General features: G+C 36.1%; 1 protein-coding gene across 12 annotated transcripts in view; it reads right to left on the bottom strand.

Moving 5' to 3' along the window:
* Bltp1 (bridge-like lipid transfer protein family member 1) overlaps positions 1 to 27,609 on the bottom strand; it is a 203,334-nt gene that overhangs the window by 143,436 nt on the left and 32,289 nt on the right. For all 12 annotated transcript variants that reach the window (XM_048812004.1, XM_048812005.1, XM_048812000.1 and 9 more), the window contains 11 exons: positions 24,296 to 24,482; positions 23,671 to 23,752; positions 23,128 to 23,321; positions 21,238 to 21,317; positions 19,212 to 19,362; positions 12,709 to 12,865; positions 12,187 to 12,265; positions 9,714 to 9,805; positions 8,433 to 8,550; positions 2,016 to 2,171; positions 1,630 to 1,727 (listed from right to left, as the gene is read on the bottom strand). In XM_048812004.1, coding sequence (XP_048667961.1) covers positions 1,630 to 1,727; positions 2,016 to 2,171; positions 8,433 to 8,550; positions 9,714 to 9,805; positions 12,187 to 12,265; positions 12,709 to 12,865; positions 19,212 to 19,362; positions 21,238 to 21,317; positions 23,128 to 23,321; positions 23,671 to 23,752; positions 24,296 to 24,482 — 1,394 coding nt within the window. The remainder of the gene's footprint in view (positions 1 to 1,629; positions 1,728 to 2,015; positions 2,172 to 8,432; positions 8,551 to 9,713; positions 9,806 to 12,186; positions 12,266 to 12,708; positions 12,866 to 19,211; positions 19,363 to 21,237; positions 21,318 to 23,127; positions 23,322 to 23,670; positions 23,753 to 24,295; positions 24,483 to 27,609) is intronic.

Below are 27,609 nucleotides of genomic sequence, written 5' to 3'. Positions count from 1 at the left end.
TAGTTTCCACATAACAGTAAAGAGATCATCTTTCATGGTGACCCATGAATATTTTATCTGAAACTCACTTGGGGGAGAGGAGCTCACTAATACAGGCTCAAATGGAACATGTTCTGTAGTCTTCAAAAATTGAAAGGCAGTATTGTTATGGCTGGGTGTGAGGCATCCCTCAAGGCTCCTGTGCTGATGCAGGACTGTTCAGAGGTGCTGAGCCTAGACTTGAAGAGCTCTGACATGACCTGTCTTTCTAGTCTGCATGGACTGGCTGGTGACTGCACCAGGCAGGGCGTGGCAGGCAGGAGGGAAGTTCGTCCTGCAAGAGTGCGTCTGCCCTGAGCCTCTTTCCTCCTGCTCCTTCCTGGCTGTCATGAGCCTGCTGCATTCCTCTGCCTCACCTCAAGCCCAGAGCAATGGACTCAGATGACCATGCACTACACCTCTGGAACATGAGTCAAAATAAACTTTTCTTCCTATGAATTGTTCTTCTTAGTTACTTTGGTCATAGCAATGCAAAGCTAATTAATACAAATATCATCGCCTTTAATTTTTAATAAGTCTCTTCTTCAACTGATGTTGAATAACTCTTAATTGGCATACCAGAAGGATCATAACTGGGTTTCCCTTTTTTCTCAATATTGCCAGGGTTCAATACCCAACTTGGCAACTTACTAGCTACAGGACAAGTTGTATAAACTCTGTTTCTCTGTTTTCCAATCTATAAATGTAGGTAACAGCAATGACTATCTCAAAAGGCTTGTTCTGAGAAATACATGAGTTACTACAGGGAAAGAGTTCATATTATGAATGTAATGCACTCCTCTATTGTGATATATGTAAGAAATAATTTTTAAAAACGTTAAGAAAAAAAGGTATTTTGCTTTATGTCTTTCAAATAAATGCTATTTCCTAAAGAAAAAGAAGAAAAGAAAATATGGCATTGCCTCTGGAGGTGTGCTCTGTGATCCTGCCTTTTATTACTTGTTTTGACAACTGTACTTCTAACACTAACAGAATATGAAGGTGTTTGCTCATTTTGTATTTCATTAGTATTAAATAATGCATATGTGATTAAAAAATATGTATTAGGTATAAACTGCTCCTATTAATACTGCTGCTACTTTTTTTTTTTTTTGCCACCATAACAAACATTAATACAACTTACTCCTGATTGTCCATCCCCTAAAATTAGGTCTTCCACAAAATCATGAGTTAAGAAGTACATTAAACCTGCCTTTGAGATAAAGGGAAGGAAGGAGCTTGTGGTTGTTCTCCCTGAATTCACAGCTACAATTAGCAATCAACATAGGGAAGCATAAAATTAGTGCCTAGACCTTACAGCTAGGAGAGGTTCTTAAGAGAATATAGATGAGCTACAGAGATCAGAACTGAGCACCAAGAAAATAAACAACTCTGGAGACTTTTTTTTTTCAATTGGTCAATTTCTTAGGAGCTGTTAACTATAAAAATAAAATAATAGGAACTCCACGACACTCATGTTAGGGACGCTGGAAGAACACTGAAACGCTTTAGGGTGGCAAGAAGACAGGCAAGGGAGAGGAAAGGTAAGCCCTGGGGAGTCACATGTACTAATAAACCCGTGGAACTGTCAATGCAAACAGTGATACGTACTCTTAAAGAGAACCTGGTGTTACATGTAGCTGGAACAAAGTCCGTAAAAGGCAAAGGAAAATCAATGTTCAGTGTTTCCCCACAAGCTGCCAGATACACTAGAAAAAGAAAAAAAGGAAAAAAAAAGAAGTAGTAAATTTACTTTTAATGTCAATAAAATTTAAATATAAGTATTACTTTAACTGCATACCTAAACAAAATTAAACCTAAGAGAAGACACTCAGTACAAAGCATATTCTGAAATGGTCCTGAAAGTTTCACAAGATAATGAGGGGAAAAAAAAAACAACTCTAGTACCTATTAAAACTACAAAATCAATACTAATTTTCTTTGTTATTATGTATTGAAATAAAAATACTGACCCTAATTTTTTTTTAATTTCTTACCATTTTCCTGTTGTTTAGTGGAACAGTCAATCCAATTGTGCTGATTAGCAGCCCAAATCATTTCAAATTGATGAAACATGATTTTAAAATTCCATGTATACGGAACAAATGAAAAAATGTCTGGAGCACTATCACTCGACCAGTCTTGAATTAAATCTAAGAACATTGGGGTACAAAACAAAGTTAAATAAAATTAAGCAAAAAACAAATACATTCAGTCTAACAACAGTCAAAATGAATTTTTGCCCTCTGTAGGTATAAAGAATTTTATACTAAAATATTTTCACAAAATATATTAAATGAGTTACTAGTCAGTTTCAAATTAAAAATTTTATTCATCTAATATATCTATTTTCTCAAGAAATTTTTGAAAACAGAAAAAAATAAATGTTGCCTGATATTTCATAAATAATTCAATGCTGTGAATACGTTTCCTTCTAATTCTTTTTCTATATGGCTTTTTATACTATACTATGTTTTGTGTTGCTTTTTGACTGAAAAATACCTTCTCATGTTAATTTACTCACATTTACATAAATTTTGTTTATTAAAGAGATTTACCATTCAAGATTTGTTTTCCACACTCTTGGACACTTAGACTCTCACCAATTTTTTTTGCTACATATAACATGTCAGTGTGTACTTTTGTGCAAGGTGTTGTACATACTTAGGATTACTCTCAGAACAGATTCCAGAGAGGGCACCGCAGAGTCAAAACTGAGGAATTTTCAAGACTGTTACAGAGCACCGAGCTGCTTCCCAAAAAAATCAACCACTTGTACTACTACCTGAAATGCACACACGCTACATATTTCTTCATATGCTGTGCTGCATCATACTTACTCCTACCTATGTCTCTGGTTTTTTTCAATGGGGTAAGAGAGGTAGGTGGTCTTGCTATTTCATAACTGAAAAAATAAACTCATTTTAAATGAATTTCTTCATTACAAATATAGTTGAACATTTTTAATGTTTATTCACAAAACAAATATCTACTCAGTATTTAGCTGTGTACAGGGCTCTACATGGTGTGATTTTAAAGGTGAATAAAACATAGCTAGGTTTTCTTAGAATTTATAATCAATCATTATTAACTGCTAATGAATTATATGTCTTAATTTAGTTTGTAAAACTGTGTTCATACACTTAGTCTATTTATCTTCTGGTACCTTGTTTTCTTGTTTTTAACTGCAGAAGCAAAAGCTGTCTCTATGAAGATATTAGCTCTGATCTACACAGTGGTTTCCAAAACTCTTTCTTCTACATATCATTTATATATACTGTATACTCACAGCAATAATATCTTTTTTACAGAGGTGTCACACTCATCTTTAAAAAAAACAAAAACAAAAACAAAGAAATGGGTCCTTTTTAGTGACATGTATGTTAGGACTCATGTTCACATATAAGAGTGTGGAATGTGGTTTGTTTCAGTTCTGCCCCAGCACATCCTCCTTCCTTTCCCGCCTCCTCCCCACCGTACTCCTTCCTCTACTTGACTGATCTTTCTGCGAGTTACAAACAGTCTTTGGTATGGGGTATTTTTCTTTCTTTTAGTGAGTGCCTTGTGAATGTACACGACAGCGATCACATTTCACCCACGGACACAGTCACTCCACTTCTCTTCCCGTGTCTCATTCCTCCTCCCTCCCCTCAATCTCCTTCTCCAGTCCACAAACCTTCCTTCTATTTTTGATGAAATTCTCTCCCCTTTTCCCTTTCTCTCTGAAAAAGGGGGAGGGAATTCCATCGAGCTCATCTGGGTGCTCACACTGTGCCACGGCACAGTGTCGTGCCTGTGAACTCAGAACTTGTGTCTGTGGAAGAAGGAACAACTGGAAGCAAAGTGACGCCACACTGACTGTGAGGCCAGACAGTGCCGGGTTGAAGCTCTGCTCTACTCCACCAGCCAAGCAATCCTGACATTATGGGTCAATCCTATCAGTTTTCTCTTTTACGGAACAAGGACAACTTCCCAGACTTATTAGGAGAACAGAGATGATTTGTGTGACGTTTTAACAAAGTAACTAGCAAAATGTAAGCACTCCACAGTGGTAACATTTATTAAAGATACTTAAAGGAAAATTATAGTCTACTACTACTTAGTTTTCTTTGACTCTTAAGGGGAATCTTTAAACTGAAAAGCATGAGTGAAATTCAATAATGATTATCTTAAGTATATTTATCTTATGTATCATAGGAATCCATTTAAAATCTAGCTGCCACATATAGAACAGGTACATATATATATTAGAGGGAAATTCCTGCCTTATTAAAATCGCAAAATAATACATTTAATATCAAGCTCCAACAACTTAATATTAATTAGACATAGAGTTTCACTATATCCATAATAAAAGGCATATGGCTTTAATCTATTCTACTGATAAAAATGAGAAAATTCAATTTATCCAATTTACCTTCACTTCATGCAACGTCATCCTTCACACGATGCTCACTTCTAACCCTTGCTTTTCAGAGCTGCCATGCCTGACTAACCTGGCTCTAGCCCACTTCCAAACCTTATTCTTTAGCATGGTACTTAGGTACTATGGCAATGTAAAATAATCTCTGGAATTAGCCAACTCCTCAGTAAAAGTTATTATTCATGAGGCTGGTTTCCTCACTTTTCTCCCTGGTAAAAATTTACAGTCTAGTACTATTACTCAGACCTCTTATGCTGTCTAAAGTATAGTCAGCACATATCAAGGGGTTTTGCACCAAAGGATTCAATCAAGCACAAGTCAAAAAAAAATTTTAAAGACTACATCTGCACTGAACAGGCACTGAAACTGTTTTCTTGTCATTATTCCTAAACAATACAGTGTAATACTTATATAGCATTTACATTTTGTGCTAGGTATTCTAAGTAGCAGTGATTTAAGAATGATATGTGCAGTTTACATAAAATGTGCCATTTTATGTAAGGTACTTGGGCATCCACAGATTCTAGTATCCACATGGGATCCTGGAACCCATCCCTGCTGGATTCTCAGGATGACTTGTACTGCTTTCATATCCTCTCTGCTGAAGGAAAACAAGTACCTTTAACCTGAGCAAGAAACTACATACACCAGGGTCTGCAGTCCAAAAATTGTTCTTAAATGTCTCCTCCACTTCCTAGCTTCATGAAGTTTACCCAAGTCATTCACTATTTCTGTGTGTATTCCTCACTGTTCACTTATGGATAATAACAACAGCTATTCCCTTGGAGTCATGCGAAGATGATACAAATAGCAAGATACCATACTAATCTTAGTTAATTACCAAGTTCATTTACAAACACCATTTTGGACCTGAATACTCATCCTTTTTTGCTCCAACTTACCTGCAGCAGATGGTGATTTCCTCTGTGCTTAGGTCTCACATGCATTTATTAGATTCACCATTCACATCTACCCTAATCATACATACTGTCTCATAGTGTTTCATTTGTCTATGTCTAGTGCACACGCCAATGAACTTGAGATTAATAATATAACACAAAAGATGCCCATGAGTAACAGGCCCATAATTCTCTGTGGGCAGATGCCACGTTTAGTGCTTGTTTTGAACCAGTAGAATGTATACTACTACATTTCTCTACTTTACACTACTATTAGTTAACAGAATAAGATGTAATTACTAATAAACATAAATTGAAGTAACCTACTATCTCAGGAAACCAATGTAATTTTGTAAAGTTATTTGCCAATTACTAGTTTAACAAATGTTACTATTTTAATAACATCTGAAATTTTATAAAGATAATAGCAAATTTCTATGTTATTAAATCTTAATTTAATAACCTCTTTAAAATTTCAACAAATTATTCCATAATAGAGCTTCCATACCATATGGTTTTTACAGCATCCTTACTGATAAATTTTAAAACTATGATGTCAAAATATTTTTATTAGGAAACTCAAGAAGCACGTCAACATGAATTTCTCTTTCACCAAAAGCTTCTTTCATTACCAAATGGTCTTACCAAATAATCTAAGGAGAAAAAGAAAGCACATTCTTCATGACTACCCTCAACTGTGCAAGGAGTTCAGAAGCTATCAAGATGGCCAGCTAAATGTTCACCTGAAAAACCCACCAACCCTGACTTCATGATTAAATTGTTAGGTTAATACCACACCCCGTGAAATGTCAATCACCTGATATTAGAGCCTTGCTCAGAGTAAATCAAATTTCAGTATTCCTGGAAGAGCCTTTAGTGTCTACCTTTGCCTCAAGTTATCCCTCCTGATACTCACTATTACAGTTCCCATAAAGCTATCTTTGAGAGCTTGATGAGAAAAAAGTCTATCTTACTGATAAGTGATTGGCATAGGAACGGCTATCAAGAAACAGGCATGGGACTGGGGATGTGGCTCAAGCGGTAGCGCGCTCGCCTGGCATGCGTGCCGCCCGGGTTTGATCCTCAGCACCACATACAAACAAAGATGTTGTGTCCGCCGAAAACTAAAAAATAAATATTAAAAAAATTCTCTCTCCCTCCCTCCCTCCCTCCCTCTCTCTCTCTCCCCCTGTCTCACTCTCTCTCTAAAAAAAAAAAAAGAAAGAAACAGGAATTCCCTCATAAACCGATGGTTAACTTCTTTCCTGGTTAACTTCTTTCCTGTAGTTTTCTACTAATAGAGAAAGGAATTCCAGCACCATGCCCAAGCATGCTCACTCCAAGTCTAAGGCAATACTACTCCATAGAGTCACCCTATTTCAGAGAATAAGTTGTAGCTTTTAAGAACAATATAATATGACCAAATATTAAGCTATTAAGCCTGGAAGAGGAGAATTTAAATGATGATAATGTCTATTTTTGTTCCTTTCAATATAATTTTAAATTTCTCCAAATGAATCTTAGGAAAAAAATAACCAAAGGAGTGAATTTCAAAAAGGTGAAGCATAAAAACTGGAGTCACAGAAAGAAGATAATGTATGGAAAATCTCCTGTAATTTAGAAAATGTGTACTTGGCTATTTAAAAATAACAAATATTCAGTTTAAATGAAAGTGCTACTACAAAAGAAAATTTTAAAATTATGAACAATATATTCACTAAGAGAAGGATTAGTACATGAAAATAGAAATCTATTTTAAAAGATTCATGGGAATAAGAGGTGGAAAGGCTACAGTCAAAAGTAGCTGATGTAAGGGACCACTGAATTGGGATGCCGCTCAGTCAACCTTACTAGCTGTATGCTCTGAACAAACTGTTTCACCTCTCTAACTCATTTTCCCTGCCTGTAAATAAGGATAACAATGAAATTCATTTTGTGAGGACTCAATTATTTAATATGTACAAATTCCTTAAGACATTTTTTCATAAATATGAACTGAAGTATTCACTCAGTGTTCATGTCACTTGCAAAAGTTTAACTTGCCAGGGACTCTCAAAATTCCTACTTGAGTAGAACACTCCAGACACTGCCTCAAGCCTTCACAAACAGTACCTAACTCCAGCAAGGCAGAAGCTCTGCCTGTCCACAGGTGAGGCTCCTGTTCAAACAACAACAGGACGGAACATGTTACAGTAGAAGACATTTTAACATGCCAAAAATCCAGCAATAGCAAAGTAGAATGGAAACTTTTATTCCTATTTCACAAATAAGGCAACTGAAACAAACGATGAAGTAAAGTAGCCAACATCGCCCTGGTAAGTAATGTCAGGACAGCACTAAGGATGCATGCCTTAATCTCTACCACACCCCAACACACCTACTGGCACTCAGCACAGACCATACGTTTATAAATGACTGATGGACAGTTGGGCGGATGGGTGGAACAAACAGTTAAGCAATATTAGGTTTCCGTGGGGTCACCATCAATCCTACCATTGAGACCAACCCTGTGGAGTTACTTATAGAGATCAATAAATGCTACTTATTTTTATGGAGTAATAATTATTACTCACAGACCAAGACTTGGTCATTAACACTCCCAAAATATGTATAGATAGCAAGAGGTAAAGAACTTTTTTCAACTACAGATAGCATCAATTTAAATGCCAATGGGAAAGTTAAACAGGGACACTAAGAATAAAAACAACAATATTTGTCTATTTGAGTATACTATAGTAAGCTGCAATAATTAAAATGAAACAATGAAGCTATACTGATGCCTAATTGGGGAAGACAGAAAAATTGATTCACCAACCTCATCTTAACCCCTTACTAAACTGATATAAAACACTAGCCTAAATTGAGTTCTTTAATTTCCTTCTACACTCAATTTTGGGATAATATTTTTTCTTAATTGTGTTAGAACATAAAATGCCTATATTTAAATTTTCCCTTTTATATTCTCAGCCTAAAATTACCTGTAAAATAAAGTAAGAACTGTGTCATCAAAGTATGTATATTGAATTTAAAAGTAAAATGAATACAAAAAAGCTGTGATAAATTTTACTATACCTGTATTTACTAAGAAATACCTGTAAAGAAGTTCTTCTGTGCAAAGATGAAGTGGTAGGTGGCTTTATAAACTTCCAATTCACACTGCCACGTCTGTGGCATGTTCCATACTCGGGGGTAGCTGGCATTGATGTGGAACTACAGGACAAACGTTAGCAACAATGTTAAAGCTTGAAATGTGACACTGTGTGCACAGCATTAGAGATGAAGGCTCACATGCTGATGAGTAATTAAAATTTATTTTCCTACTGAGCTGAACAGAAGGTCCCTTAGAGATTTTAATATTGCTGAGGCTGAAGGTCAGTGTCTCCAGTGACATCCAGTTCCTATGAAGCCATGAAGGGGTCAAAAAACTTGGACAACGGCAAATCAGGTTGAAGTTCTGACACGGGACTCTAGCTAAGCCAATGGGTAGCAACCATATGCTCCTTTCTCTCCCTCATCTGTGGAGTGAGAGGCTCAGAGAGAGGGCGGGTGGAGTGCAATGCACACTGTCACACTAATGGCATTAGTACTTCTCCTAAGGATGGCGTTTCTGTAAAGCATAAAGCTGCCTGCCTAGGAGCAGCACTGCCACACAACCTGCATTCTCTAGCAGCAGCTCAAGAATTCATAAAAATGCTAAATATGAAGTTTAATATATATTTATGGTATCTGAAACGGTCTTGGTATCTGGAAAATCTCCTTGTTAAGGTACACATGTCATGTAGGAGATGTTTGTTTAAAGGACCTTCTGGGAATACCAACTGTCCTACTCCACCCCAGCTTTTGCTGTTGCAGTCATCATTCTCTGATTTTAAACATATCTGTGTGGTCAGCGAGTCCCCATCCTGCAATTTTCATCATGGGCATTTCCACCAGGCTTCTGTTCCCACATAGAGCAATCCAGAGTATCAGTAAGATTCTCCTCCTTTTGCCTTATTCATCAAGTGAAAAGCACAATGAACATTATGTAAGCCCTGAGGAAGAATCCAACAGGGCCAGGAAATGGTGAAAAATAACCTTATATAGAAAGGAAAATGAGGCCAGCCACAAAATCAAGTTTGAAAACAATATTCTAATGGCTCTTCTCCTTTTCGTTGCCTTCTTTTCACTTCCCACACACCAGAAGCAGAGCCACAGAGAGACGCCAAAGGAAGCCCAGCGCACTGGGAATCGACTTCTCTTCTCAAGGATGGGGTGAAGAACACCTGGTGGTCCTCGAACTTGAGGAGGGGTCATTCAATGACTTCCTGGCTAATTAAATTTTATATTAGAAAATGAAAACCAAGTTTGCTCATAATCATACACTTCAGACTTACTGCTAACATTTCTGCTTCTAAAAGGGTCCGGTACTGCATGCTGGTGGTGGCATCAACATGTAACAGCTGTCCTTTAATTGCAGGGGTATAACCTAATAAACACAACAAACAATCAGAACAAGAAAAAAATCATGCAATTAAGAGTTCTGGACTAGAACCAACTCCTGCAACCTCACGAAGAAGAAATTCCTGAAAAATGGTGATCGATCACTAAATATACCCAATGACAGGGAGCTTGCTAACATAATAGGGGATCCTTCTCATTTTAGACAGCTCAGAAGAAACCTCCATCTCCACACAGTATCTATCCTCGCTCTCCTTTCCAGTGCAAAACCACAGATGACTCTTGGTTATCCACAGGGAACAGGTACCAGGAATCCCTGGGTACCAAAGTCTACACAGGCTCAAGTTCCTCATATAAAATGACATAGTATCTGCATGTCACCTACACTCACCCTCCCATATATTTTATCTCTAGATTACTTTTAATATCTAATATAATGGAAATGCTGTGTAAACTGTTGTTATACTATGTTGTTTAGGGAATGAAAACAAAGGGTCTGTATGTGTTCAGTACAGACAGAATTTTTTTCCTAATATTTTCCACTCACAGTAGATTAAATCCATGGATGCAGAATCCATGGACACAAAGGACTGACTATGCATGTCTATTCTCTTAATGACAGTCTCCAACTACTTACTATAACTGCAGCTCCAATGATTTTTCTTTTCCATTAACCAAAGGGTACACATTTTTATCATTTTCAACTGTTCCATATATAATCATTTCCAAACAATATTTAATCCTGAAGTATTAACAATTTCCCAACAATAAACCCATTTTCAACAAAATTAGAGAGCATTACATTTCCTTCTTTGATGAAGTCCTCGTGGATGTACACTAATTTATAGTCATTAACAGATGGCTAGTTCCACAGCCATCCTGTTCTGAGCCTAGTTTTCTCCTCCAAACACATGAATCTGATAACCATTTTGGACTTAATTTTTACATTTTCCTTTCCTTTTCCCTCCAGAGAGTCATCTTAAAAGCCAACTAACCTTTATAGCCAAAAACCTAACTGGGCTTTCCTTAGATACCAAACTCAAAGAGTGCAAACCTGCCACAACCCTATGCTCAAGCACTGATCCCCTCCATCCTGGGTGACTCCCCTTACTCTGGTGTGTCATTATTCGTACCATTATTTATACACTGTACTAAAATGTACAAATACTATTTTCTATACAATCATCAGTTTAAAAACATAGATGCACTCCCTTAACTAAACTGCTATCAATTCTGTGCAAACTCAAACTGCTTTCTTTCCTATCATATACCATAAGTAAGGTCTTTCTAACAGATGCTTCTTTCCAACTGCGTACTCTGAATCAGCCAGTCCTATAGAATATCAGGCCTCTCCTTCAGGACTTAGCAGGATGTGTCTTTTGAAACTTGCACAGAATTTAAGATCTAAATTGATTAGAAAATTGTCCCCTTCTCTCTAGGCAAATAATTTAATTATGTAATAACTTAATAACCACAGGCACATCAAAATATTAAAATAGTCCCACATCTGCTAATGGGAATATAAATTAGTATTGCTATCACAGAAAATAATATGAAGCTTCCTCAACAAATTAAAAAGAACCACCATATCTCCCAGCAATCCCACTGCTGGGTACATATCCAAAGGAAATAAAATCGCTATGTCAAAGAGACACCTGCACACCCATGATCACTGCAGCACAAGAGCTAAGAAATGGAAGTTGCCTAAATGTCCACCAACTGGTGAACGCATAACAAAATGGTATTTCATTTTCTTGGAATGAAACACACAATGGAATACTATTCAGCCATAAAAAGGAATGAGATTCTGTCATTTACAACAACATGGATGGAACTGGAGGCATAAGTGAAATAAGTCAGGCACAGAAACATAACTATCACATAATCTCACTCATGAGGAACCTAAAAAGTTGATGTCATCAAAGTGGAGGGTAAGATGATGGTTACCAGAGGCTATGGAGAGAGAGGGCAGAGAGAAACAGGGGAGAGGAGGATGGGGAAAGATGTATCAATGAGTGCTTCATTATACACAGAAGAGGACTAAGAAGTTCTGATGTGCAGTTACACAACAGGGTGACTGTAGTTAATGATAACGTACAGTGTGTTTCAAAAGCTAGATGAAAGGATTTTGAATGTTTTTACCATAAAGGAATGATAAGTGTCTGAGGGACGAAAGGATTTATCCTAACTTGAATAGTACCCAATAAATGCATGAAAACATCACACAGTACCCCTTATAAATACAATCTTCTGTTTTTACATATTAACTAAAAAATAAAGTTAATTAAAAGATAAAAACATTAAAATGTTTAAAATTAAAACCTATTAATATCACTCTAAGAGGATTAAAAACTATTATTTATATATTACTTTTCTAATCATTTAAAACTAAAAATAATCATAGCTTACCATTTTCTTCAACTGTCATTGGAATATTAATTTCTAAATATGAGCCAGCTCCTACATTCACATGTACAGCATTTGTTTCCTGCCAAAAGAAATTTTAACTCATATAAAATATTTTCATTATATTCCCCATCATCTTTACTTTTTAGTTATTATCACAGAAGAAATAATTATCAATTGATATGCAATAAAAACAAAAGTTCAAATTTATACTAAAAATACACAAAAACAATTCAGCCAGATTTTTCATTCGGCTAATGAATGAAAGTTCAGATGGTTCATTCAGATGATGAACCAGAACAGAACATGCAGCTTGACTATCATCACCATCATCGCCATCAACTCTTCTAGTTTGGGCATGTAGTAAAATTATGATGAAAGCAGCACCCATGTAACTATTTGGGGGGAGAAGGAAGAAGCTCATGGAAATAAATCTAAGTATAAAATAAGTCAAAAGGAAAATATTCTAAAAAATAGTTTTCAAATTCTAAATAAGATTTTCCACTTCATTATTACAATTATTACCCTATTTTTAGTAAACAGCAAGTCAATTGTAGCATCTGCAATAATATTCATTCGTAGCTCAAAAGCAAGAATCTGTCTTGGTCTTCCAGGCTGTGCAATTTCAGAGACTTTCAGAATTTGATAGTCAGGTGGAAAGAAAAACTTCCATAAGCAATCCCTATATGAGAAAGTAGAAAGAGCAATGTCCTGTTATTCAAACAACATAGTCTCCGAGAAGGGACCCAAATCAACATTCTATCTTTACATTATCATTGTTACCCTGTTTTAAAATAAGACTGTTTTCTTCAATGTTTTACACTTCCAGAGATCAATGAGCTTTCACACTTAATAAATATTCTATGACCCAGCTGAGACACAGGCAAGACGAATTTTGACTATTCAATTGTTATGAGCAATTTAAAACATTTTACAAGTTTTTCAACTGTTCAAATGGTTAAAAAAAAAAAAAAAGAAAGAAAGAAAAGAAAAGAAAAGAACTGACAAAGGATAGCTTAATTAGAATGATTATTTCACCCTGGATTCATTACTTAATCTTTCTGAGAAGCCCTGACCTGCTTCTGCATCCTTAACACAGGAAAAACGTAACAGACCTTAGAGTGGTTTTGAACACTAAATAACTACATCGTGGAAAAGACAGAGCAGTGTGTGGCACATGAAGAGTTTTTATTATTTCCATAGTCACTGTTTTTAATAGATACTATAAATAGGATGAAGAGCAACAAATTTCTTTAAAAAAAAAAAATGAAACCCAGGCTCTAGTTATTTGTCTGCCCCTTATTGTCTGATGAAAAATCAGTGTCTTATGTTACCGCACTAACCTAATGCTGCTAATAACTCAGAGGAGATAGGAGGGCTGGGGAAGGAGTCAGCAGTGACAGAAACGGTACTTGGAATAAAAGACAGGGGAAAAAACAGTTGAATAGAACAAAATTAAAATAGAGACTCACAAGACTCACATCACTAGATGAAAATAAAAACAAACTTACGTTCTGCAAATGTTTTGACTAAGGCACACAAACATACAAAAACAAAAACAAAACTTCTAGGTGACTGCGCACTCCAGGAGGTAACAGAAGGACAAGAGCAGTGGGCAGTAGGATGATCAGCTGATCTAGACCTCAATTTTTGAGGCTATCGCTTCACTACTTTCCCCAAACCACTTAACCTCTCTGCAGCCCCACTTGCTCACAGGTTTGATGGGGTCACACATCTGTCCTATGTATCTCACTAGGTGATGAGGACCTTGTGCGGAAATACTTCAATGAAAGCACTTTGAGTAAAAGCACTAAACAGCCAATGTCAGGAATGCTTACATTGTCAAAATTATCACCTACAAATTAAGTTTCAATCTAATAGGCTCTATCTCAAACTGTCATGAAAAATTCATAAGAAGAATTATCATAAAGCTGAATAATACCTTGAAGATTCAGAATCACTGGTAGTAGAATTAACATCAAAATCTATATGCTAAATCACATACAAAAATATATTAAAAAGATAGGGAACCATGATCAAGTGGGATTCATCCCAGGGATGCAGGGTTGGTTCAAAATACAAAAAAAAATAAATAAATAAACATGATTCATCATATTAATGGACTTAAAAACAAGAATCATGATCACCTCAATAGATGCAGAAAAAGCATTTGACAAAATATAACTCAGATTCACGTTCAAAACACTAGAAAAACTAGAGATAGTTGTCAAACCCAAGGCCAGCATCATTCTAAATGGAGAAAAATTGGGAGCACTCCTGCTAAAGATAAAAACTAGAATAAGACAAGGATGTCCTCTTTCACCACTTCTATTCAACATCATCCTTACAATTCTAGCCAGAGCAATTAGACAAAAGAAAGAAATTAAAGGGACACAAATAGGTAAAGAACAACTCAAACTCTATTTGCTGATGACATGATTCTCTATCTAGAAAATCCAAAAAATTCCACCAGAAAACTTCTAGAACTCATAAATGAATTCAGCAAAGTAGCAGGATATAAAATCAACATCCATAAGTCAAACACATTCTTATACATCAGCAATGAATCCACTGAAAGAGAAATTAGGAAAACTACTCCATTCACAATAGCCTCAAAAAAATAAAATAAAATACTTGAGAATCAATCTAACAAAAGGTGAAAGACCTCTACAATGAAAACTACAGAACACTAAAGAAAGAAATTAAAGATGAAAAGATCTCCCATGCTCCTGGATAGGCAGAATTAATAGTGTCATATTACCAAAAGCATACAGATTTAATTAAATTCTTATTAAAATCCCAATGACATTCTTCATAGAAATAGAAAAAGCAATCATGAAATTTATTTGGAAATATAAGAGACCCAGAATAGCTAAAGCAATCCTTAGCAAGAAAAGAAGCAGGAGGCATCACAATACCAGACCTTCAACTGTACTACAGAGCTACAGTAACGAAAACAGCATGGTATTGGCACCAAAATAGAACTGTAGACCAATGGTACAGAACAGAGGACACAGAGTCAAATCCACATAAATACGGTTATCTCATACTAGACAAGGGTGCCAAAAACATTCACTGAAGAAAAGATAGCCAAATGAAATTAAACCTCTAGCTCTCATCCTGCACAAAAATTAACTCAAAGTAGATCAAAGGCTTAGCCACTAGAACAGAGACCCTGAGCAAACAGAAGAAAAAATTAGGCCCAAATCTTCACCACGTCAGCCTAGGATCTGACTTTCTTAACAAGACTCCTAAAGCACAAGAAGTAAAATCAAGAATCAATAAATGGGATGGATTCAAATTAAAAAAGCTTCTTCTCAGCAAAGGAAACAATCAATAACGTGAGGAGAGAGCCTACAGATTGAGAGAAAATCTTTACCACATGCACCTCTGATAAAGCATTAAATCTCTAGGATACATAAAGAACTCAAAAAACTTAACACCAAAAAACCAAATAACCCAATCAATAAATGGGCTAAGGAACAGAACAGACACTTCACAGAAGAAGAAATACAATCAATCAACAAAAATATGAAAAAAAAATGTTTATCATCACTAGCAATTAGAGAAATGTGAATCAAAACAACTCTAAGATTTCATCTCACTCCTGTTTGAATGGCAATCATCAAGAACACAGGCAACAATAAGTGTTGGCGAGGATGTGGGGAAAAAGGTACACTTATACATTGCTGGTCAGACTGCAAATTGGTGTAACCACTATGGAAAACAGTATGGAGATTCCTCAGAAAACTTGGAATGGAACCATCATTTGACCCAGCTATTCCACTCCTTGTTTTATACCCAAAGGACTTAAAATCAGCATACTATAATGACACAGCCACATCAATGTATATAGCAGCTCAATTCACATTAGCTAAACTGTGAAACCAACCTAGGTGCCCCTCAATAGATGAATGGATAAAGAAAGTGCGATATATATACTCAATGGAATATTACTCAGCTTTAAAGAGGAGGGAAATTATGGCATTTACCAGTAAACAATTAGAGTTGGAGACTATCATGCTAAGTGAAATAAGCCAATCCCACAAAACCAAAAGCCAAATGTTTTCTCTAATATGTGGATGCTAATTCACAATAAGGTGGGGGTCCCTAGGGAAGAACAGCGTTACCTTAGATTAGGTAGAGGGAAGTGATGGGAAGAGATGTGAGGATAGGAAAGATAGGTGAATGAAACAGACATTATTACTGTATGTATATATGTGACTACATGACCAGTATGATTTTGCAACATGTACACTTAGAAAAAATATATCTCATCTACGTATATCAAAGTGCATAAATGCATTCTACTGTCATTTAAAATTTAAAATTTTTTTAATCTATATGCTAAAACTATGCCCTATCAGAGATCAAGAACTCCTCGAAACTCTGAGCAAATGATTCAACAGCAAGACTGCCAAAATTTCTTCCTATATTTCTGACATACTTAAATGGTAAGAAAATGACAGTACTAGTCACTGTTGACTGCTGATCATATTCAAGTGGAAATTCAATATGGGGAGGAAGAAAAGCAGAGGGCTCCCTGAGGACTTTGTACATGCAAGTGAGGAAGCACACTTCACTCACACCAGTGAACTAAAGTATGTGAAAAACAGATCCTTGTCTTGAATAAACTTGAGTGCATTTGCTAAGTTCAGGTTATGAAGTATGTTGCTGTTCTCTCTTAGCAGAGGAAGAATATATACTGAAGGGAGTTGAGAAAGCAAATTTCTAACTCATATTAATTTTCGTTTTATTTCTCCATATAATACAAAGACTTTATGTAGCCAAAGTGAACTTAATTATGTATTATAAGAATTTTAGTTAGGGTTTTTATGTAAATATGCACTATTCATTTTTTAAACATATTAAATGTATTTTAGGAAGAATCACACCTCATTCTATTGCTAAAACTATAAAAATGTTTCATGTGTCTGTGTTAAGGCATTCTTCTATTTTGTTTTCCTTTCAAAAATATATAACTGTTAGTCCAGCCAAAGAAAATGAATTTCCCTTAAGATTTCTGCATGCAGTTGAAATAGCTGTAGCTATTTTACTTTCTGGAATCTGAAATCCTTCATTTTCAACTGGATACAAAGCAAATACAGCATGATTTATTGTAGGAAAAATTTTGCCATTAAAGGAAAATTAAAATCCAATAATGTGAAAAGTATCTGCTAACTGGAATTTTAAGCTCTGTTTACATTCAAGTTTCAACCTAACCCAGAACTTAGTGAATTTACTCTGAAACTTTCAAGTTTCAACCTAACCCAGAACTTAGTGAATTCTCCATTAGCACATTCCAAGAGTTTTCAAATAACAAACTACTCATTTATCATACAACCTTAATTAACTACTAGTGAGGCACACAGCCATGTATACTAGAGAACAGTAAGACCAGGAGGACAAACAGAGCCCTTGCCTTGTCGTGTGCAAGATGCTGGTTTGACCCCCAGCACCAAAACAGTAAGTAAAGGAAGAGCATATTCTTTGACAAGGCATATCCTTCTCACTAAGAGTACATTCATAGCATAATCTGAAACTTTAAAAAGTATTCAAAAAAACTCAGAACATCAAAAATCGGTATCAGTGGTCTTTCAAATCTTTCATTAACACATCAATAGCCCAGTAAAAACTGCCTTAGTATGTGACTCAACACATACTTTTCTATTCAAGAAAGCTAACTCATGTAGAGAAAAACATTAAGCAATGTCTATTTGAATTAATTCCTAATTAGTGAAAAATGTCCCTTTGTTTTCTTTAATAAGTGGAAAAACATTAATAATATATTAAAAATAAAAAATTATTTTAAGGTAATAGAATGATTAATAAAAATCTTTGAGTCAGATGGGCACAGTGGCACAAGCTTACAGAATCAGCTACTCAGGAAGCTGAGGCAGAAAAGCAGTTGAGCTTTAATCAGGAGTTCAAGGATAGCCTGGGCATTGTAGCAAAACTGTCCCAAAATATAAAAATAAAAAAAAGAAAGAAAAACGAAAAACTGTGAGACACTCTACATTATTCTCAGTATACGATCCCTACTTCTTATTACTACAGAACTCCTTCACCTGTAAAACACAGGACAATTCTCCACTTTTCTCATGTATTTGCCTCAATACTCAGTCCCTTCTTTGCCTAGCAAACTCTAAACTGCTACCTCTACAAAAGCCTTTTCTAAGTCTTCTCTCCCCAATCTTCAATATGAATTATGTACCTATTGTAAGCTGAACTGTACCCTAAAATTTCATGTTTAAATCCTAACCCTAGTATCTAAAACAGGGCTGTATTTGGAGAAAGGGTCTTTAGAGAATAATAGCATTAAAATGAGGCCACTGTGGTACATCCTGATGCAGTATGACTTGTGTCCCTAGGAGAAGAGGAAGTCTGGCCACCAACATACACAAGGGAGACCACATGAAGACACCAGGAGAAAGCAGCCACCTACAAGCCCAGGAAAAGGCCTGGGGCACCTCCTTCCCTCCCAGTCCTCAGAAGGAACCAACCTCACCACCACCTTGATGGAGAGCCTTTGGCCTCCAGAACTGTGAGAAAGAAGCTTTGGTTAAGCTACCCCATGGGCAGTGATCAGTTTAGGCCTCCCTGGGAAACAGATGCAGTGCCTTCCTGGGCACATCTTCAAGACCCTTTACTTACCTCTATACAGCCCTTCACACAACTTGCTTTCTCCTCCCCCACTAAAACTGAACTGTGTATGTATGTCTTTTATTTTTAAACCCCCATCTCTTCATTACTCTGCTACATAGTAGAGAGTTAATAAATAAATTGTTCAATAAATACAAAAGAAAAATCAAAGAAATGAATAAATATGCTGTTAATGAATCTTTCTGATAAATGAGTTCCTCCTTTTGGAGACAACTTGCTTGAGGTTTCTCCATAAAACAAGTTACTATTGGATCAAAATATTTAGTGACAATTTATTCTGCCATCATAAGACAGCACATAAAAAAATAAGCTACTATTTCAATGCATTTGAAAGACTTTATTGGAGATATAATTTACTTAAGTACCTCTGCCTATCAGCCCAGGGTCCGTAATTAAAATCTGTTCCTTTACCACAGACTATATCGAGCCCCCAACATGGAGGTAAGTCTTGTAATTTGCAATCTTCACTGCTTATTTCTCCTTCAATGCTTTCTTCTGTTTCTTCTGGAACAAGTCCTGTATTCCAGAACATACAATTTAAAAGCAGTTACTTAAAAAGACCATTAGGAAGTTTCCTTAAATAAGCAGTTCTAAACGTGTTGGCTTCAGGAACCTTTCTTTACATTCTTAAAAATCAAGAACCCCAAAAAGGATCCCCAAAAGAGACTAAAGTTAAGCCCATTTAAGGTTCTATTCAAAATAATAAATTTTTGTTGTAAACATTAAGTAATTTTATTTTAAAAATCAACTCACTATATATCAACATAATAAAATACTAAATAAAAATAGTATAAAAATGAAAAATAACTATTTTAATGAAATTGGAGTTTTCATTTCATTCTTAATGAAGAAAAACTATATTTTCAAAACCAAAATAATTTAGTGAGAAATGTTGGTATTGTTCTTCATTTTGGCAAATCTCTGTAGTGTCTAGCTTAATAGAAATCAGGTGGATTTTCAAAGCTGCTTCTGCATTCAATCTGCTGTTGAAGGACTTGAATAAAACCTGGCCTCAACAGACATGTACTCAGAAAAGGAGCAGCATTTCAGTAGACTTTTCACCTAATGCTGGATGATATTCTTCTTTGACATGACAGCAAAATTCAACAAGTGGGACCTTCTTAAAGATGAGTCGCAATGTGTAATCTGAAACCGGATCACTGCACTTTTGGCAGTCTTATGCTGGTGTTGCATTCTGAATGCATCTCTTGTCCACACATGACCCTTGCAAGCACACACTGGTCATGTGGAAAACAGCAGTTCACATAACCACGCTGATCTTTCACAAATGTTGATAAACTCACTCTTAAACATTTTTATAATCACACTTGTTAGTGTCACTGGTAGTTTCATTAGAAAGCTATTAATTATTGAGTTACTGCCAAATAGTCCTAAATTTTCCAAAATTCTAACTTCACATGTCAGCTCAAAAACAAAGTCTCTGATTCATCTTTCAAGATCAGTCGGTGTTCCATGTAAAAAGGAAATGACTGGGTGTGCAACTCCATCACATACATGCTTCTCTTCAAGACACCAGAATATCTGGTATGTGGCAGAAGTGCTTTGTGTTTAACCCACTATATCGTACCAAATATTAAGATGACTCTAGTCAAGGGTCAATATTTGATAAAACTAATAATTTTTACTGCTTCATCAAGGGAAGCTCTACCAGATCAGCCAGTCTTCTGTCTGGGAGAGTGTGGCAGCAGAAACTGCAAGGCCGGCTAACAGGACAGAGAGCTGCAGCTTCCCTGCAGGCACCCACCCTGCTTCTGCACCATCAGAGCCCACATCAGCTCAAGAGACCAGAAAGTCCCAGAGCCTCAAAAACCCCTGAAAGGTCGGAAAAGCTGAAGTACAAAAGAGGGCTTTAAAAGATCTAGCACTGGGGCTGTGGTTGTGGCTCAATGGTAGAGCGCTCGCCTCACACATTTGAGGCCCTGGATTCAATCCTCAGAACCACATAAAAATAAATAAAATAAAGTTATTGTGTCCATCTACAATTAATATATATATAAAAGATCTAGCATTTAGCTTTTATCAAATGGAAGCACGGAAGCCACCTACAAAGCACAGTCACTAGCAAGATTTTGATCTTTCAATCCTAACAGCACCCCCTAAAGGTCTTCACTAGAGGCTGCCTGCATTCTAGATTGCTGAAGTCTATGGATGAAAACAGAGTCTGAAGTAACATACTATATTGTTCTCTTTAGTCTAAAACACTTCTAAGAAATGACACATATTTTTAGAGACATTCCCATAACCACATTTATCATTTTACTGATCCCTTTAATACCATACCCTAAGAAAGAAGATTAGAAAGATTATCAGATATGTACATTCCACAGAAGAGAATCGTCACTATGTAACACACTCGCAAAAACACAGTACCTGGCTCATCCATGTAGTAATAGATGTCGACATCGTTGGACTGCATCACCACAAAGCCTTCTCCCATCAGTCTTGGTGGTCTATAAGAAGCAGAGGTGAGGGCAAGCTGAATACACCTCCGAAAAGCAAAACGTTCAATATCCTACTTAATGGTGGTAAAAGGTGAAAAACGGAAAGGAATAGCTACAAAGCACACCCAAGAACCATCTTAAAAAGGGAAAAATATCCTTCACCTATACAATTATCCAAATAACTGTTCCCAGGTACATGCTGTATTATGGTAAATAATAAAATTGACCCTGAAAATTTATTGGTAAATTACTGGTAGCTCAAGAGGGGAAAAAAAATTAGTTTTCATGTGAAATAAAAAATTAAAATCATTGCTATTAAAAACAAACACAAAATATCATTTTATTTATCAGAATAAGCTGTAATCATTCAGAAACATGAAATAAGAAAAAAGAAAATAATAAAAATAACAACTTAATATTGCTTATTTCTAAGAATATTTAGTTGAACAGCTTGAAATAAATTTAAAGCAAACACCTTGAACTTAACTCTGAATGAATGCTTCTCTATCTTCAATTTCCCACAAACTTTAACAACTTCTGTCACATACTATAATATCTATCTTCTCCATCAAAATTAACTTCTCAATCATAGATAATATATACAAACTAAATTTTCTTCTAAATATGTATTAAATCAAAAAGATTAATGATGCTCCACACTTTTGAATAATGAAAAATATAATTTTAAACCTCTTTACACAAGTTACTAATAGCAGAACACTTTCTGATCTCACTCTCCAGTAACTTGGGGGAAAAAAATCCAGATTTATTCAGTATTATACCTGTACCCAAAAACACAGACTTGATTGCACTCCAGAAGAGGTTTAACCAAATCCATGATCTTGAAAAGTATGGCCAGGCAGACCCACGGCCACCTGGGATTAGAAAAGGAAAAACCCTCTCTCTATCATTTTAGATAGTTCTTGGGAAATGTAATAGCAAGGAGGTCAAGAGTAAGAACTAAAAGGAATAACTGTGTTTCTTGTAACCTTATAAGACTTCATATTGCCTATGCACAAAAATAAAAGGATAAAAGCTGAGGCACTACAGTGGAACTCCACCCAGAAACACTTAAACCACACATATTCATCCAAAGGCTCCTGCACAAAAACAAAAAGCGGCTGAGAAAAAACAAAGGTCATAAAAGCCCATCATCCCATCTATGGACGTATGGCCTGGCGTCAGGCAGGAGTCATGAGTCTGCGGCTTCCTCAGGGACCAGTCCAGTCTAGGGTGGGCATCTCACCATTGTGAGGTGGGTCTAGTGTGCAACATCCACACAACATGTCTCTTAAATACACACTGCTACTTTTCACTGAATAATACAAAATCACACCTCAAAAACTAGATGGAAAACAATTTGGGATGTAAGCGTCATATGGGTCTCAAAACCGCACCACCCTAACTTGACTAATTTTTCAAGAGTAATTCCGATTCATTTTCAACATTCATTAACTCAAAAATGGTACTCCAATCTCTTCAATTTACTTTATCCATGCCTTCTGAAAAGAAAAATCCACCTGTAATGTACATTTCTTATACAAACATCAGGGCTTAACTGCCCAAAATAAATTTCCCAACTACAGAGAGAAGGAGAAGAGCTACAGCTATAGGCAATACAGAAGCATATCTGAAAGCACACGTTACTGCTAGACAGCATATCCATTGATCCCACAAGGAAGACCTGTTCACTGTTTAGGAGACTGAGAAATGTAGCTATTATCACACAACTATAGCAAGAAAATAAGGGTCACCGAAGATTCCAGGTGATGCCCATCTTAGTTCAAAAGAAGTTACTATTTCCATCAGGCTTTCTTACTCATCATTTTGAAGACCAACATATCTCGGACTAGGAACAAGCATGACTCGAACATTTTCAAGCTTTCCTTTCACAATATGCATGAATTGGTCAAGGTGACTTGAAGGTGGTTTTGTGGTGTAAGTTAAGAAAGCATCATCAAAGTTGATGCACAGAGTCTGAGGTTGGTAATGATTTCCAAAGGCCAAACGTCCCTAAAAAAAGTACATAAAAAGACATATATTACACCTTTTTTCTCCATTAAGCTGACCTAACAGCAAACATTTTCAAGAAACAAGTAAATGATTCCAGCTCAGCACTATATGCTATTTAAATCATTCTGTTGGTCAATGTATACCAGTATTTGAAGAAATTTAAAGTGAAGTTCAAACTAGTTTAAACTCTTGTAAATAAATAAGCTTTACAATCTAAGAAACTTATCCTAAAACAGTATTGGTGCTAAAATTCTTTCACAACCTAGAGAAATGAAAGTTATATTTGCAAAAATAAAACGTTCTATGTTTTGAACCCACCAAACATTTAACTATAACACAATTTACTTACTGTGCTCACATTGACTTTTATGACTGGAATAAGTGATCGCCATGAAGATGCAGGGTCTTGAGATTCTGTTTTTACTTTAACTCTAAAGAGAAGAAAAAAAATAAGACCAAGAAAAGCTTAAATACCTGAAGGATACTCCCTCAGATATACTTAACATTAGCTGTGCACTTCCCAGTATACAATGAGTGCCCAGCAGGCAAAACAAAATGGACTTACATATACAGATAGGTGAAGTTAAAGATACACTTCTCCATAACAAGGAAACTACACACACTATATGGGAAACATATGATTTTCAGAAACTCACAAAAAAAGGTCAAATATTTGCATATGAACCTTAAAACATTCATGTAAATGAACTCAAAAACATAAAAAATTAATATCAGTAGTTTTTAATATGGAGTGAAGTAGAAACCATTTGTAGGGAAACAACTTTTTTGACATTATATAATTCTGTATTATTTTAATTTTAAATGATTACATAATTATTTTAAAAAACAAAAAGTTTTTAGTTAAATTAGAAAGAAAGATTAGATTGTGTCTAGGTGAACAGTATCAGTCACATTCTAATAAAGGCAAAGGTTTAAATGCTAGAAATTAGTAAAATTCAGGTATGATTTTCAACCTTTCAATTTTGGACTGGGTTCTTGTTCTCCCATTTTCCCGGGTTTTATCATCATCTTTCTTAGGTGGAATTATTGTTGGCTCCAAACCAAACAACTCTTGAAGGTGTCCATAAAGATCCGAACGGTTGTAGACATGAAATTCAAAATCATTAACTGTGATGTATAATCTGGTTTCCGCCTTTGGATCTAAAGATACCAATTACAAAAAAAGATTTCAGTTAAATTTTTAACAATTTTAGTCTAATTTTTTTTTCACAGTTGAAGTAACTCAAATTATTGTTTTAAATATCATTCTATAACACAGAAACACATATTAAAATACAAAACAACAGCAACAGAAAGAAAAATGCTGATATCATTGTTATAATTTAATACTTTATGAACAACTAAGTTTCTAGATTCTGGTTATATAGTGACAAAATTTAAAGAGTTTATCCTAAGAAAAATAAAGTGCCACTTACGGAGTAAAGCTGCCCTTATCTAGCCATTTTATATTAAAATATACATAGTAAATAATTCTGAATACATTTAAATGTCACATTACTACTTGAATTTTTGCATAAGATCTAGAATTTTTCATAATTTTTTTTCAAAAACTACACAACACTAGAACATTTTCTGAATGATAAGACTGAGCAATAACCTTCTCAAATAAAAGACATAATTACATTAAGTCTCAACAACAACAGATGGAGTATCCCTTACCCTAAATGCTTGAGACAAAGTGTTTTGGCTTCTGGATTTTTTCAGATCTGGGGATATTTGCGAATATATGAGAAATAAATGTGAGCTGGGACCCACATCCAAACACAAAATTCCCTTGTTTAATTTTCACCTTATAAACACAGCCTGGAGGCGATTTTAGACAATACTTTGTGCATCTGCACTTTGACTGAAACCCACTACTTGAGGTCAGGACTTCATGTCAGTGCTCAGAACTTTCCAGACTCTGGAGCATTTCCAATTCTAGGTTTCAGACTGGAGTACTCAACCTGTTTTAATTAATGAGTGTGCCTATACCATGATGGATGGCACTGTTTTCTGCTGAAAGCAGTGTATCGCAAATCAAATGAAGAATCAGGCACATTTTCTGAGACATGATTTTTAATCATCCATTTTTGCCTCTACCAAATTCAACTAAAAACTGACTGAAATAAGATGACCAGTCAGAAACATTCAATTTTGAAACTCAGTGAGCTGTTATGGACTTTCAGTTTAAGCAGTTGAAGTAGTGACTTAAACGAGGGGGACATACCCTTCAAAAATACCAAGCTTCACCAAAATTAATAACTTCTGGGAGCTATTGCAAAAGATATATGATATGCCAAATATTGAAATAAATTTAAATTTTAAACTAACGAATTAAAAATAATATACCACCTGTTTTTAAAATAAACTAAGGAAAACAAAGCAGCAGCACTATTTTCCAGACAGTAATCCTATTACCTGTACTCCAATCTAGGTTATTTCATCACTTCCTAGAACAACCGAGGAAAACATGACAAACCCAACCCTTCAAGAAACTAAGGCTCAGGAGCTGGAATTTCCCCAGTAATTTCTTAAGTAGTTCTTTGACCTATGGTCCTCCTATTTCTTCAGATTTACCACAGGACTAACAGCCAAGCCAACCCCTAAACCACATCAAGCATTTCATCCCACTACTTGCTGTACGTCAAACTCGTTGAAATAAAAAGATCAGTACGTACACTGCTTGAGAACAATGAATGCCATCACCCATTTTTAAGCAAGTAAATCAAACTCCATCACCCACTGGGTTCAAACCCTTCCTCAGATGCCAGGCCAAGAGCCCAGCAGCAGACTGACTCAACATCTCCAATTCTGCTCCACAGGTTCCTCACACCCGCACACACCTGACCCGCTCCACAGGTTCCTCACACCCGCACACACCTGACTATCTCGCATACCCCCTCCTATCAGCAGCCAGTGGGTTCTCTTGCTGGGGCCCCAACACCCTGCCTGTCTCCTTCGCTGCTCAGAGGTCACCAGCCACTCTGGCCGGCCAGCTTTTCTTTCAGCCTACGTCCAGAATGCAGCCACTCTCTGCCCCTGTCTCCCTCAGCTAGTTCACTAGCCCTGCTAGTGGCCCTCTTCTGCCTTGCTCCCTCACCTAAACCTAACACACTAGCCAGAGTTTTTAAAACCTGAGATTATTTTGTCCTCTCTGCTCCCAAATTTTCCAGTGGCTTTCCCATCTTATGACAATCCCACATCGCCTGAGTGATCACAGAATGCTAAGCATCCACGGTCCTGACTCCCTGCGCTGCCTTCTACTCTAAAGGCTCTTTCCCTGCCTCCCTGCGTGCTTCTCCTCAACTGGGCTTGACCACAAAGCCCACCATGGCTTCCCCATCAAGCAACACCTTCATGACAGTCAGCACTCCCACCCAGGGGCTCATCAGCTTTGTATTTTCTCCTCTGCTGTACTCCCCTCCTGCACTCTTTGATGCTAAATATGCCATTTACTTATTATCAGAATCCTCCCAACTTGACTTAAGCCAGCTCTGACAAAGACAGGACTTACTCTACCCACTGCTGGATTCTCAGTCCCTAGAACAAGGCTTAGTACACAAAAGGCTTAGTACACAAAAGGCTTAGCACACAAAAGCTCACAAAGAAAAATGAAGCATCTTCTTATGCATCATACTCCTAAGCAAAACAAAATGCCAACAAATAGATCTGACAATGTATAAAACCCAACAAATAGAATATTCTAATTTATTCCCAAATAGACCTATATAAGTAGGAATTATTACAAAATTCTTCAAATTTATATACAACCAAACTTTACCTCAAAACTCATTTACATCATTTGTTTTCAAATTTACTCACAGGATAGTTTACTAACAATCCCAGAATGACCTGATCATTAAGAATGTGCTCTAAAGGGCAGTGGACAAGATGGAGAAGCAGCAATGGGGACAATTAAGAACCTAGATTTCCCCTAACTGGACCAGCAATGATGAATAAGCAAATGGGGATTATAAAATAGAAACAGTATTACTCTCCATTTCACCTCTAATTTGCTGTACATGCACAAAACTCCCTCCTTTCAATGAAACAGGAATAAGAAAAGAGCGCCATTAATTTACTAAAAGAGTGTACAGAGATAAGTGTATCAATTTTGTAATGTGTTACGTACGGCACACTGATGTACACTAAGTACTGGATACCAAAACGCTGCAAGATACCATCAACATTCCTTACCACGTTTTTCTTGCTTTTTTTTTAACATTATTTCTCATTTATTGTCACTTCTTCTACTGGAATGTAAATTCTACTAGAGAAGTCCCCC

The sequence above is a fragment of the Marmota marmota genome, unplaced genomic scaffold, assembly GCF_001458135.2.
Source record: "Marmota marmota marmota unplaced genomic scaffold, marMar, whole genome shotgun sequence".
Classification (NCBI taxonomy): Eukaryota; Metazoa; Chordata; class Mammalia; order Rodentia; family Sciuridae; genus Marmota; species Marmota marmota.
This window is presented reverse-complemented; position numbering and strand designations above follow the sequence as displayed.